The sequence below is a fragment of the Crinia signifera genome, chromosome 4 (genome assembly GCF_055691185.1).
Source record: "Crinia signifera chromosome 4, ASM5569118v1, whole genome shotgun sequence".
Classification (NCBI taxonomy): domain Eukaryota; kingdom Metazoa; phylum Chordata; class Amphibia; order Anura; family Myobatrachidae; genus Crinia; species Crinia signifera.
The window spans coordinates 306,381,896-306,398,048 of NC_139220.1; the positions used below are offsets into that span (position 1 = coordinate 306,381,896).

Sequence of the window (16,153 nt, forward strand, 5' to 3'; positions counted from 1 at the left end):
GCAAATAGAGCAGCAAAAACACGCGCTGCCAAAGCAGTCTGTTTGACAACAGACCATTAACTCTGTGATTCAAAGCGTATAGACACGTTGAACCATATATCTGCCAAAGCAGTTCAGCTGCAAATAGAGCAGTACAAACAACACAGTTGCTAAAGCAATTCATTTGCAAATAAAGCAACATCCAAAGTTCCAAAAATAAGTGCCATATGAAATAATCATTCTCTGATATAGAATCGTAAAGACACCTCCAATGACGTAGTTGCCAAAGCAATATATTTGCAAATACAGCAACATTCTAAGCGCTCTAAAAAAGGTGTTATATGAAAAATCTCTCTGAGAAAGAGTCGCATAGTCGCCTTTAATTACACAATACTGAAAAAATAAAATATAGCAATTTAACGATACTAGTCACACAACACGTGCTTCTTATTTTTATTATTCAATGTTTGTATAATGTTATTGTGTGGTTATATTTTCATTTGAACGGTTTTAAATAATAATATTAAAAGGTATATTTGATGTATCATCTCTTTTCTCTTTAAAGTGCGCCAAGAAAAAAGACAATCCTTCCCCTGTCCTTTTCTAATTCCGGCTTCATCCTCCAGCCTTGGCGGCCGTTGCGGTGGTTGGAGCGGTTGTTGTGATGTCTTAGTTAATATGTTGAAATTGGTAAATATGTCCCCACTATTCTGCAGTTTATGTGAGTGTGCATTTTTGATGAATTGAAAGGTTATGCACATTGAGAACCCTCCTTTATACGGACACTTTTACATCACCATATCATTTAACATGATGTGAGGTATAATTATATTGATGGGTACCTGAAAAAAAATTACACCATATCACATTTTCAGCCACTAATTTGCATTCCATTAAATAGTCAAATTCTACACAAAAAAAATATGATAAGGTGCTTTTTCCGGACCTTACTAAAAATCTCATCCCATTCAATGTCACCCTTGGGACGAGTTTTAATGAATTGCGATTTTTAGGCACTTTCCAAAATCACACATTATCATACTTTTTAAAATCACATTTTTTTTGCTGCAAATTCGCATATTTAATGGGATGTAAACTCCAGGGAAAAAATTCCGATAAAGTGCAAAAATTTGCAATATTTAGTCATGAAAACATGCGATTTTGAGGACATGTGCGATTTTTACTGATGAAAATGTGCGAATTTGAGCAAATGGGCGATTTTGTGTTAAAAAATGAAAACAAAATTGTGTGGGGGTCCCCCCTCCTGAGCATAATCAGCCCCGAGGAAAGTGGGACAGTTAGGAGGTAGCCATCTCGGTGATTCAAGGGATCTTGAGAAACAGTGACAAGATACAGAGCATATAAATTAATTCTGTCTAGTGTGAATTTTCTGATGTCTAACTAGATGATTCTTCTGTGCTGCATTCTGAGCAACTAAATGGTTTCTCTCCAGTGTGACTCCTCTGATGTTTAACAAGGTTGTTTCTCTGTGTAAAGCACTTGCTACATTCAGAATATTTAAATGGTTTCTCTCCAGTGTGACTCATCTGATGTGTAACTAGATGATGGTTATGTGTAAAACACTTGCTGCACTCTAAACAACAAAATGGTTTCTCGCCAGTGTGACTCCTCTGATGTGTAACAAGGTTGTTTCTCTGTGTAAAGCACTTACATAGTTACATAGTAGGTAAGGCTGAAAAAAGACTTGCGTCCATCTAGTTCAACCTGGTATAGATATCCATTGCTGATTTGGTAGGTTCTGGTATTTTACAGACAAATTATATTTCTTATTTGTACCCATGGATGTTTTTCTCCAGTAAATGTTTGTCCAACTTTGCCTTGAACGCATTTAATGAGCCAGCCGTTACCACCTCTCTGGGAAGAGAGTTCCAAAGTTTGACTGTTCTGACCGTAAAGAAATTCTTTCTACTAGCTGAATGAAATCTTTTTTCTTCTAATCTATACTCATGCCCTCGCGTCCTAGATTCCTTTCTAGTAGAAAATAGGGTGCTTGACAATTCCTTATATTGGCCCTTGATATACTTGTACATGTTGAGCATGTCCCCCCTTAAACGTCTCTTTTCTAATGTAAATAGTCCCAAATTGCTTAATCTCTCCCCGTAGCTTAAATTCTCCATTCCCCTAATAAGCTTTGTTGCTCGCCTTTGGACTTTTTCTAATTCTATGATGTCCTTTTTATAGTGTGGGGCCCAGAACTGTACTCCGTACTCTAGGTGAGGTCTCACCAATGCTTTATATAGTGGCATAATTACCCTTGAGTCCCTAGTTTCCATTCCCCTCTTAATACATGCCAGAATTTTGTTGGCCTTTTTTGTAGCTACATTACAATGGGCACTACATCCTAGATTGCTGTCTATTTGGACTCCTAGATCCTTTTCAAGTATGGAATTACCCAGTTCCTCTCCACTAAGGTTGAAACTTGCACACTGGTTGTGTCTCCCAAGGTGCATAACCTTACATTTATCTACATTGAACCTCATCTTCCATTTTTTTGCCCACTCATCTAGAATTGCAAGATCATTTTGAAGCATGGTGACATCTTCTGGTGATTTGATGACTTTGCTAAGTTTTGTATCGTCCGCAAAGATGGATACATTGCTGAGTAACCCTATCCCAATATCGTTTATAAAAATGTTAAACAAAATGGGCCCCAAAACCGAACCCTGGGGCACTCCACTTAGTACCGGTATCATATCTGATACGGCACCATTCACAACCACTCTTTGTTCTCTATTACATAGCCAATTCCCTACCCATCTGCAGATATTTTCACCCAATCCTAGGTTCTCCATTTTATTAATCAATCTCTTGTGTGGGACAGTATCAAATGCTTTAGCGAAATCTAGGAAAATCACATCTACAGCATTTCCATTATCGAGGTTATGTTTATGTTTCCCTACCCATCTGCAGATATGTTCACCCAATCCTAGGTTCTCCATTTTATTAATCAATCTCTTGTGTGGGACAGTATCAAATGCTTTAGCGAAATCTAGGAAAATCACATCTACAGCATTTCCATTATGTTTGCACTTGCTACATTCAGAACATTTAAATGGTTTCTCTCCTGTGTGACTCCTCTGATGTATAATCAGGTCAGACTTCTGTGTAAAACACTTGCTGCATTCAGAGCATTTAAATGGTTTCTCTCCTGTGTGAATAATGTGATGATTTACAAGGTTGTTGCTCTGGGAAAAACACTTGGTAGAACATTTAAATGGTTTCTCTCCTGTATGAATTTTCTGATGTATAACTAGATGATGTTTCTGTGTAAAACACTTGCTGCATTCTGAGCAACTAAATGGTTTCTCTCCTGTGTGAATCTTGGGATGTCTAATCAGTTCACACCTCTGTGTAAAACACTTGCTGCATTCAGAACATGTAAATGGTCTCTCTCCTGTGTGACTCCTCTGATGTATGAGAAGCTGTGATTTACATGTAAAGCGTTTGTCACACTCAGAGCACAGATGTGGTCTGTCTCCTGTGTGACTCCTCTGATGTCTGAGAAGCGCTGATTTATATGTAAAGCGTTTTTCAGTTTTGCAGTTCTGAGGAAGCTTGAATGTGAAACACGTGTGAACTATTGACCTCTGTTACTGTGTATCTAACTATGTGAATTTACAAAGGAATGAATGTTAAAATGCTGTACAGTGTGTGATACTAGGGAAACAGAGGGGATTGTGGGAGCAGGCTCAGCCATAAGTGAGACTTAGCCTGCACTGACAATTGAGTGCAGAAGCCAGGTTTAATACATCTAAGCATTGAAGCATAACCACCAGTTATAACAGGGCGACATAAGCCCAATGTGATTACCAGCTAAAGTGAGACCCAACATGTATGAAATAATAAATGCACATACTGGGTAAACCACTTAAATACTGAAGCCTGATTAAGAAAATATGGGAACATAACCCATTTACTAATATTTATTAGCAACTCAGTATTCATATCTAACTAAGGTGGTAGCTACCCACAACATAGGGGAACTGATCCCAGTATCTCCCAATTAAAGCCACTAGATGGCAGTGGAATACTGAAAATGGACCACTAACTCCAAAAACTGTATTAAATCCCCCAACTGGAATCAATACCCATTAAGGGATTGGATAGGACAGTAAATAAATAACTTTAATACCTAAAAATATATATAAAAATACAAAACCCCGTGCAGAAAAAAGAGAATATTAATGGTATACGGTGACCCTGAATTAAGACCTATGTAGAGAGAGTGGTGGAAGACAGCGCATTTAAAGCAGGACATAACCTGTAATTAAACAGCTACCAACTATCCATAGGGTAGCATGACCCGGGAGAGTCACATTTATAAGAACCAGAGTGACCAGGTGTATGTAACACTATGTATTAACTATCCATACAAGACAACGACCTAAAGTAATTCCCTGACTACCAGATAGCAGTGGACTCCTGTAAAAGGTATTAATATGTTACACTACTGAATATAACTATACCCGACCACCCGCCCTCTACCAAAGGCCAGATAAAAGAAAGGTGTCAAAGTGCATACCGCACAAACAATAGGTATAATCAAGACACCAAGCGACATCACCGTGATACGAGTGTGAAAAAGAGAGACACACAAAAGGGACAAAATATAGGTATATCTGATACCAACACCCCAAGAACACTGAACTGTCCTATATCCAAATTCCAGTGTCCTACAGAAAAAAGCATAATAACCGCCAACCAATAAAAGAAGATATCACCCGTACAGCAATAACTAGAACACAGTAACAAGTCTGGCAAACACTTTTAATCTTTAACCACACACTATCTTATTTCAAAAGTGCGTAAGCACCTCACCTTATATGTATGTGTGACCTGTATGTCCAATTTTAATTTCTTATCAATTTCACATATAAGCGGAGTGGACCCGGACCCGTAGTTCCGTATATAAGAACACGGATATCCGGCTCCCCTCTTAATATTTTAAGAATAACTAACAATAAAGGTTAAGTTTTAAATGATTACATAAATCATGTCTTTTGGTGTGCATCCACCGCACAATTTTCTTTTCTCTTCTCTTCAAACCAGTCTCCTCTGATGTTTAACAAGGTTGTTTCTCTGTGTAAAGCACTTGCTACATTCAGAATATTTAAATGGTTTCTCTCCAGTGTGACTCATCTGATGTGTAACTAGATGATGCTTATGTGTAAAACACTTGCTGCACTCTGAGCAACAAAATGGTTTCTCTCCAGTGTGACTCCTCTGATGTGTAACAAGGTTGTTTCTCTGTGTAAAGCACTTGCTACATTCAGAACATTTAAATGGTTTCTCTCCTGTATGATTTTTCTGATGTATAACTAGATGATGTTTCTGTGTAAAACACTTGCTGCATTCTGAGCAACTAAATGGTTTCTCTCCTGTGTGAATCTTGTGATGTCTAATCAGTTCACACCTCTGTGTAAAACACATGCTGCATTCAGAACATGTAAATGGTCTCTCCCCTGTGTGACTCCTCTGATGGATGAGAAGCTCTGATTTACATGTAAAGCGTTTGTCACACTCAGAGCACAGATGTGGTCTGTCTCCTGTGTGACTCCTCTGATGTCTGAGAAGCGATGATTTATATGTAAAGCGTTTTTCACACTCAGAGCACAGATGTGGTCTCTCTCCTGTGTGACTCCTCTGATGGATGAGAAGCTGCGATTTACGTATAAAGCGTTTGTCACACTCAGAGCACAGATGTGGTCTGTCTCCTGTGTGACTCCTCTGATGTCTGAGAAGCGCTGATTTATATGTAAAGCGTTTGTCACACTCAGAGCACAGATGTGGTCTCTCTCCTGTGTGACTCCTCTGATGTCTGAGAAGCTGTGATTTATATGTAAAGCATTTGTCACACTCAGAGCACTGATGTGGTCTCTCTCCTTTCAGACTCATCATGTAATAGATCAAAAACAAATAAGCTGTAGAAGGTTTCTACTATACAGAGAATAGCTTTTGGGAATCCTCCAGAGGTAGAAAAATGATGTCAGTAGGTGGATTTATCTGTGTTGCTTTCCAAAATGTCTTCCAAATGAAAATCCAATTACTTATTTGTGCTGCAAGAAAAAAAAATAGCTGTAGATAACTGAGGTAATTCTACTATTACAGTAATAGTGTTACTTTATATATTGAACATGGTGTGTGTGTGTGTGTGTGTGTGTGTGTGTGTGTGTGTGTGTGTGTGTGTGTGTATAAAAGTACAAAAGTGTGTGCCTGCACACCTCCCAACTTCTGGTGGCTCAGAAGAGAGACAGTCATGTGGAGAAACAGGAAAATAGGCATGGTCTATGAAAAGGGGGCATGGCCTTGCAGGGATGCTGTTGCCTCAGGGCACACCACAGGTTTGCCCTCTGCATTGCTGTTGTCCCCCCAGCCAGAAGGGAATAGATGCTGTGTGTGAGCTTGCAAGCTGGGAGGATTCCCAACTGCCCCCCCACACACACACACGTGGGACACTGCTGGCCCCGGGAGGCACAGGAGACTGTCCCTAAACAATGGGAAGGTCCCGCAAAAAAATGGGACAGCTGGGAGGTATGTGTCTGTATATATAGATTTGTGCATGTACAGAAACCCCCCATGAAAATCCTGTGTTTGCCCCTGACAGCAATCACCTGCATTAAGCCGTTGTTACACAAATCCTTAATTTTATGAAAAGCAGAGTCAATGCTTCCCCGATCCTTCTGCCCTAGGCAGCTGCCTACTTGTAAACCCAGACCTGAGTCAATTAGAAACTGACATTGTGCCAGAGTCTACAGCACATGTGCCAGTCTCCAGGAACATGGCTACTGCTTCTTGTACCTGGAGACTTCTCTATAGTGTATACAGCTGCTGCACAATTCCCCAAGTGCTGTGATCTGGTGCTGCAGCGGTAATATGGGATGTTGGAGAAGTAAGTGTTATACATGTGGGCAGGGGGTGCAAGGTTATTTACTAAGATTATGCAACAACTCAATTATCCCAGCTGCTACATATCTGGCTAATGTGGTATCATATGTTGTACAGTGTAACAAAATAATATTTATTCTTAAATACAATATTAACAGATAATATAAAAATGTAGACTATAATGTTACCAGTAGGATACCCTTTCATATATAATTATACGATTATAGCATTATATGTAACATTGTTAAAGTAAAACGCTGTAAGTATATATGATAAGAACCTATCTGCACACATTTGATTATGTATCAGTATAATCTTATGTATAATATAATTACCTTACTCTGGGGATCCTTCCTCTGTCTCTCTCTTACTCCTCTGTCCTCCCAGCTCTCCAACCAGTAACTGATCCAGCAGCTCCTCCATCAGATCCCAGTGGCCTGATACAGCCTATTTATAGTCTCCCCTCCCCATCTCTCCCCAGTAGTTCCCAGGATGCCTTGCAGGAATTCTTACACTGAGAGGTGACATGTAAATTAGGGTCACATAACATTAGTATACAGTCATTCACCACAGCAGCTCCTCCTACCCAGCTCATTGTCTTGTAAATGAGGTGTAAATATTCCTAAAGTCACTTACTACAATGGGAAATGCTAATTACACCTTGGCAGGGTGATACCTTGGATTGTAATTAGATCACAGCAGCCTCTGGCATCCTGTTATGTCACCAAAGGATCTTTGTTTAGGAATCACCTATTGTCTGGGCAGCCAGTCAGCAGAAAGTCAGTAGGAACCTCACAATGATTCAGTGCTAAACTATAATAGAAATAGACATATATATATATATATAGCTTCAGTGTGGAGGTGCGGCACTCTAGGCATTGGCAAATAAGATGCAGTACACCGGATCAGGTTACAACGTTTCAATGCTTTTATTTCAGCATTTTCGTCAGGTATAAAAAAATTAATCACATGCTTACATTTATACCCCACCGTGTGAATGAAATCCAGCGTGTCATCAGACGCTGGAAGATGACGTCAGACCAAACAGGGCTGCGTGCTACCATCACCATAGTTACAAAAATTACGTATACATAACAAACAGACAGCAAACATAGAAAATGTCTCTGACATTGCTGGTCCAATAACTGTACAAAGTAATCAATCGATCATGGCAGATATGATAAATTCAGCAGCAAATGCGTAATAACAACAGGAACAATTCTGTCGGCAGAGAAAATACATAATAAATACTCAGACATATATTAAGCGTAATACAAGATACCTAAGATCGCAAAAATAGGCAGAAAAGGTAAAAAAGAATTCAAGCAATCTAATGAACAATATACCTCCAAAGTTTGTACACAAAAGGTATCATTTCTCTGCCGACAGAATTGTTCCTGTTGTTATCTCTTTTGTGAATTTCAATACATAAGAGTCACTAGTCACCTGTCTGATATATTATATTAATGAATAAATCAATAATTTAACAGATATATAGGTGAACAATAAGTGATTGCTTGTGGAATTAGAACAAAAGGCAGCCCTGTTATAGTTATATAATAACACAAGAGAGACATACAACACTGCATTGGAACAACATTAGTGCGGCTATACTGAGAATCTGCAATAAGTGGCAACACTGTATCACAGCTAGAGCTACATATAAATGTAGCTACATATGAAAGAAACAACGTACACTGTGACAATATATAATATATAATATACATTTATTTTAATGTGCTGCCAGATATTATACAAAAGAAAATTGAAAGCATTTTATAACAAACAGCACAGAAACTGCACGATGTTATCAATTTAAGTTTTCACATCTATTCATTTAAATTGAACAAAAACCGCACAATACGGAATATTCTAGAGAACAGACAATCTGTAACTATTTACAACAATAGGAGTGTGGGATGTGCCATATATTGGTGAATGAGAATGAATGAAACATACATGGAACTGTTGGCAGAGTAAGGATTATAAGTATATGACTACAACTGACAGAAATATTAATCTTCCCTGTACTTGACCATGAAGAGATTTCTTATGGAATGATTAATATGTAGTAGATTGAAACTGCATGGGATTGCCCAAAGGCTACTTACCTTCCTTGATATAATGGTATATTGACTTATGGGCCCCATACATCAGCAATTAATTGTGACAATCCTCCGTTCTGGAGATGATTGTCACAATTAATCTTTAATGTGTGGGCTCCCCCTTTTGGCAATCCCAATCAAAAATTAATAGTGATCGCCAATCGATTGCTGAATCAGATTTTTATACATGTTTAACAATATGAAGTTTTATTGAAGTTTCATTTTTGTATGTGTGGGAATTATAACAGGAAAAATCTGCAGATCACTGAAACAAATCTGTAATGTGTGGGCAAGTCAAATAGATTAAAGAAACCATTTATCTGGGGGGGGGGGGGGGAAGGAATCACTGGATCTGAGAAGCAATTAATTGTGATTGCTGATGTATGGGGTCCATTACTATATAATCAGCACCATTAAAGAACCCACAGGTAATTGTTTTGGAGTCCCATTAAGTATAATAATCTTTAAAACAGACTAGATTCTCATAGAACAAAAACACAGTGCGTAAAATTTCAATCTAAAAAAAAAATCAATTATTTTCAACACTTTCCACATTCTACCCTATATTTTGCTGGCTTTTAGCAATTTTAGCATATGTACTAATAAAAGTTACATTTTATAAAGAAAAGTATAATTTTGTAATGATTCCATACAAGACGGGTCTTACAAATATAGCTTAATCCAGTGAGTGCCCCAAGATACGAACCCTTTTTTCTTTTGCTTTTGGGATATTTGCAAACAAATGTTAATAACGACAGCTTGTCTAGTTAAGCAGTTCATTACCTTATTCGTCCTTTTATTGGTCATAGTTAGTATAGTAAATTACTCCCTTAAATGTTCTGGTTCTCGAAAAGTCCCATAAGCAAATTTTCAAATCTATGTGCAAACTGTTATGCCCATGGCAGTCCCATGTACTTGTAATAAAAAGTATGCCTCAGACAGAAAATAATTATTTAAAATAATACATTTTAAGTAATCCATAATAAGTCTGCCATATATATCTACTGGTCCAGCATCAGAGTTTAAGAAGTGGACTAAAGCTGCCACTCTATCTTTTTGGAGAATATTAGTATAAAGTAACATTACATGTTAATAGAATATTGCTTTTCCTTTCAGTGCACAAAAGTGAGTTGTGGTCACTGGCAACTGTACCCAAACCTAGACTTGGTGAGTTCAGTTATATCTTGTAGATAGATAGACATAAAATATATGTATGCATGTTTGTTATGTAGAACATTTTAGTGCTGACTTTCTGCCTGGACAATAGGTGATTCCTAAACAAAAGGTCCCAGTGGTGACATAACAGGATGCCAGAGGCTGCTGTGATCTAATTAGAATACAAGGTGTTACCCTGCCTGGGTGTAATTAGCATTTCCATTGTAATAAGTGACTTTAGGAATATTTATACCTCATTTACAAGACATGGAGCTGGGCAGGAGAAGCTGCTGTGGTGAATGACTATATACTAATGTTATGTGACCCTAATTTACATGTCACCTCTCAGTGTAATAATTCCTTCTGGGCATCCTGGGAACTACTGGGGAGAGATGGGGAGGAGTGACTATAAATAGGCTGTATCAGACCACTGTGAGCTGATGAAGGAGCTGCTGGATCAGTTACTGGTTGGAGAGCTGGGAGGATGGAGGAGTAAGAAAGAGACAGAGGAAGCATCTCCAGAGTAAGGTAATTATATTATACATAAGAATATATTGATACATGAACAAACCTTTGTAGATATTATTGTACAAATATTGTCTTGTTATCAATTATTAGTCTATATCTGGGTACTTGTGTACTAGCACGGCACCCATCGCAGACCATAAGGCATGCGATGGTATGCGATGTGATGCAACGCAACGCGATTGGCACCCGATGGTATACAATTAAAAATTGTATACCATTGTATATGGCATACAATGACATACAATGTGATTTTATATTGTATAAGCACCCTAATGGAGGCTTACAATGTTAAATGCACCCCCACGCCACCAACCACTATGAACATGAACCCGAAGCGTGGCGAGCGCAGCGAGCCCGCGAGGGGCGGCGGTATGTGTCCTATGACCTTTTCATACCCCCACTATCCACATCGGCATGGAGTTAATTCAATATAGTTTGGTGATCGCAGCGAGCCACCGAGCCCGAAGCATGGCGAGCAGACACGGAATACATGTAAAGTAATATGCGTACCCTCGCGGGGCTTACTGCGCTCGCCACGCTTTGGGTTCACGTTCACAGTGGGGGTGGCTTGGGAGTGCATTTAACATTGTAAGCCTCCATTACTGTGCTTATACAATTAAACATTGTATAGGGGGCTTATACAATTTTAAATCACATTGCATTGCAGTGCATCGGGTGTATGCCTTGCAATGCGATTATATTTTGTACGACCAAATATCCTGGGTGCCGTGCTAGTACACAAGTACTTATATATGTAATATCTATTGATAAATAAAACACTGCATAAAACTTCTACAAATATCTAGATTTTACAGTATATTACACAATTCTACATTATCGTATGGAACACTGAATAGTAAGATATACTTGAAGAATTATGACAATTACTGTCAGTTCATAATAAATGTATAAACATATTAATGGGAATTTATAGTTTGTCAGTGACATTGGGGAAAGTTTAATATCATGAGAGATTCAGAAAGTGAGAGGTTTGGTAAGAAATCTCCAGTTTTTTGTTTTTTTTTAATGATTGCCGCTTTAAAAAACCTGAAGATTTCTTACCAAATCTCTCACTTACTAAATATCTCATCCTATTAAATTTCACCCTTTGTGTAAGCTAGTAATGTAGCAGCAGTAAAGTCTTCTCTCTCATTATTGTAGTAATGAAGGAATTCTTTCTTGAATAATATATAATACTTTCAGCATTGAGACCGGCCTGATCCATAAGCTTGATTCCTAATTGCTCTCAAGTTAAAGTGCTGCGGAATTTGTATGCGCTATATAAAAAACTGTTAATAAATAAATAAGTAACAAATTAATACAATTTGGCAAAATTACCTTAAACCAACTTTTTAGAGGCAGGTCTTGTAATCATGGATAGAAGAGATATCATCCTACCCTTGTTTTATATTATATTCTTCATATATAAACAAACAAAGAAAACATATACATAGTGTAGTAGTCCTTATACACAGTTTCCCACCCCTGCTTTATAGATACATGGTCGCCATGGCTAGCGCATCACAATGCTCCTCCCCCTCTTTCATTTGGCTTATAACAATACAGCATAAGCTTGTAAATAATCAAATGTGACATTTGAGGCAACTCCCTTATTCACAATACAATTTATTGTTTGCATATTATCTGATGTATTTTACTGAGAGGGACACTGGATTTTTAGTTGCTGTATTCCTTTACCCATCTCTCCCTATTTTATTTGTTGTTCTCTCCCTTTCCCCTTCCAAAATATATGTACGTTTATTTGATCACAATATATGGAAAATTTTCAATAAACAGATTATTCCCAAAAATATATATAAATTGTAAATTACTTGGACATATTTAATATGGTATATACAAATACATCATGTTCTATATATAAAGTAGCATTATTACAGTAATAGTAGAATTACCACAGAACAGCTTTTAAAATATATTTTTTTTCTTGCAGGACAAATAAGTAACAGGATTTTCATTTGGAAGACACCGTGGAAAGCAACACAACAGTCAGATCAATCTACCTACAGGCACCATTTATTCCTACAAATCTGGGGACTCACTGAGCTATTCTCATTTTCTGCATAGGAGAAACCTTCTACAGCTAATTTCTATCTCATTAATACATGATGAGTCTGACAGGAGAGAGACCACATCTGTGCTCTGAGTGTGACAAACGCTTTACATATAAATCACAGCTTCTCATCCATCAGAGGAATCACACAGGAGAGAGGCCATATCTGTGCTCTGAGTGTGACAAACGCTTTACATATAATTCAGATCTTCTCAGACATCAGAGGAGTCACACAGGAGAGAGACCGTTTACATGTTCTGAATGTAGCAAGTGTTTTACAGTAAAGTCACATCTTGTTAGACATCAGAGGAGTCACACAGGAGAAAAAACATTTAAGTGCTCTGAATGTAGCAAGTGTTTTATCCAGAAGCCACATCTTGTTATACATCAGAGGAGTCACACAGAAGAGAAACCATTTAGTTGCTCAGAATGCAGCAAGTGTTTTACCTGTAAGCAAAATCTAGTTACACATCAGAGGAGTCACACAGGAGAGAGACCATTTAAATGTTTTGAATGTGCCAAGTGTTTTATCCAGAAAGCCCAACTTGTTAGACATCAGAGGAGTCACACAGGGGAGAAACCATTTAGTTGCTCAGAATGCAGCAAGTGTTTTACCCAAAAGCATCATCTATTTACACATCAGAGGAGTCATACTGGAGAGAAACCATTTCGTTGCTCAGAATGCAGCAAGTGTTTTACCCGTAAGCATCATCTAGTTACACATCAGAGGAGTCACACAGGAGAGAAACCATTTAAATGTTTTGAATGCGCCAAGTTTTATATCCAGAAGGCCGACCTTGTTACACATCAGAGGAGTCACACAGGAGAGAAACCATTTAGTTGCTCAGAATGCAGCAAGTGTTTTACAAGTAAGCGTGATCTAGTTACACATCAGAGGAGTCACACAGGACAGAAGTTATTTTCATGCTCCGAAGACCTGAATGTATCACGTGTTCCTCATGTTCCCTTGTATCCCTGCAATGGGGATGATACAAATGTCTGTGGTGGCAGCTTTCAGAGCTGGTCACCTGAGAGAGTAATTCAATTTGTGCCTTATGGCACAAACATCTGATGGCACCTTCCACTCTCAGCCTCCTGAGGCAGTGAGCAGCAATATGTGAAAGTGACCTGTATGGGTTCCCAAATGTCACTTTTCACATCATGCCCATAACTTCAGATGGGTTATCTGTGTTACATTGCTACATTCATTCTGTTTGGCTGCAATCAGCATAATAAAAGAACATTAATTTAGGACTCCCAATCTCCTGTCACTTTAGATATGAGATTGGCTGTGCAGAATACAATTGAATCCCTTCTATATGATTACATATTAGGACATTTTATTTTACGAATGTAACAATTTGTATTCTTCAAGATCTTTCGAGATTTAATCTCATCATCAGGATGACGAGATATGTGCCAGCCTGGTTAACAGTCTGCAGCAGAGGAAGATGACCCACAAAAGGCACATATCACCCCGAACATAAATGCCTAATACTAATCTAAGGTACTGTAATAGACATTATCTAGCCGGAAATATCATCAAAATTATGTGCAGTAATCACTGTGGGATGGCCGATATTGGTTAAACATAGTCATTTTATGTGACTTCCCTTTGCTTCACACTGAGAGTGCAATGCATGTTCAAAATCACAGATCTCGCATTGCACCAATTTCTGGGTCTCCATGTTATTCTTTCTAGTATCCCTGGTCCCACAGCTGATCATAATGCTGCACATCACCATCACTTTCACCAGATGTTCACACTCATCACTTTCACCCTATGTGCCGCACTACTACCGATATGTGGACCGCAACTTCCGGGCAAAGACATGCATATATTCTGCTAAATTCTAAGCGGGCTTTGATTGGAGCGTCTGCCATTTTGGGTGATCCCAATTCACATAGTAATCAAGGTTGGCTTAAAATTATCCCCTTTGTTGTGGCTCTGGGTCCCATATTTATGTAGTAAAACATTCATATATTTCAGAATTCATGCATAGCAATCTGAGATGGAGACACCCCCCAATTGGGTACTCGCATCTAAATATAAATTTCCAACAGATGCAAAGTCTCAGGAACAGATCAAGACCAGAATATTATTAAAAATATATATATAAAAAAAAAAAAATATATACAAAATGTACAAAACTGACACAACAATATACATTTAAAAGTCATTATACATACAACCAGTGTGACAAGGAGGAAGGCTGCTCACACTTCCTAGTACCACCAACACATTTCGGTCCTACCGGTCCTTTATCAAGGCATGCACTCCACTTTAATAACATAAAAGAAACCTTTATGTGTTTCCTCATCTCTCTCATAGAGGTGAGCGAGGTAGGCAGTTAAAGCAACCCTTAGATTAATTCTGTATAAGAACCCATCCACTTGAAATTTTTTTTTACATGAATTGAAACTGTATCACTAATTCCTATTTTCATATCATTTTCTTCCGAGTAACACCCACTCCTAGCTACTCAATGTGAGAAAAGACAAAGAGATAAAAAACGTCTTGTTGTCCAGCCGGATTACACAAATACTTTCCTCAATACATTGTGCAACACAATAGTAAATGCTAATTACACCCTGGCAGGGTAACACCTGACCTTGTATTCTAATTCGATCACAGCAGCCTCCAGCCTCCTGTTATGTCACCAATAGGAGCTTTAATTTAGGAGTCACCTATTGTCCAGGCAGAGAGTCCGCAGAAAAATGTTCTACTTATCAGCAGGAATTCTACAATGATTCCCTGCTAATAATAACATACATACATACATACATACATACATACATTTTATGTCTATCTATCCATCTACCTATCTACATATAAGAGATCACTGAACTCACCAATTCTAGGTTGGGGTACAGTGGCCTGTGTGTTTTTGTTCTATGGGAATCTACTATGTGTTAAAGATGAAAAGAAAGAAACATGGAGTGCTGAATAATGAACTGTAGATCAATTGGGTATCACATTCATATATATATTATCTGTTTCCATGCCCAGAGGGCCCCCCCTCCGCTACTTTCTACTGCCATCCAGCGATTTGGCTATTTCTTCTGGAGCTGTAAAGAACTTGGTTTCTCCCTCTACAATTATTCTCATCTTTGCAGGATATATCATTGAGTACTGTATATCGTACTCCCTCAGTCTTTTCTTGACATTTACAAATTTCAACCTTTCTCTCTGCACCTCTCTTGCATAATCGGGAAACAACATGATGTTTGATCCATTTTTCTCCAGCTGGCTCTTGCCTCTGGCCATCAGTAATATACAGTCCCTGTCCATATAGTTCAGGATCTTTGCAATAATTGTCCTTGCAGGGGCCTCTGGTGGTAGTGGTCTGAAGGGCACCTGGTGTGCTCTCTCTACACAAAACATTGGAAACATTGCCTCCCTGCCAAA

General features: G+C 38.3%; 1 protein-coding gene across 1 annotated transcript in view; it reads left to right on the plus strand.

The window, feature by feature from the left end:
* LOC146073310 (uncharacterized) overlaps positions 1-16,153 on the plus strand; it is an 85,721-nt gene that overhangs the window by 7,738 nt on the left and 61,830 nt on the right. Inside the window, exon 3 of the mRNA XM_083180487.1 lies at positions 12,869-13,659. Coding sequence (XP_083036613.1) covers positions 12,869-13,659 — 791 coding nt within the window. The remainder of the gene's footprint in view (positions 1-12,868; positions 13,660-16,153) is intronic.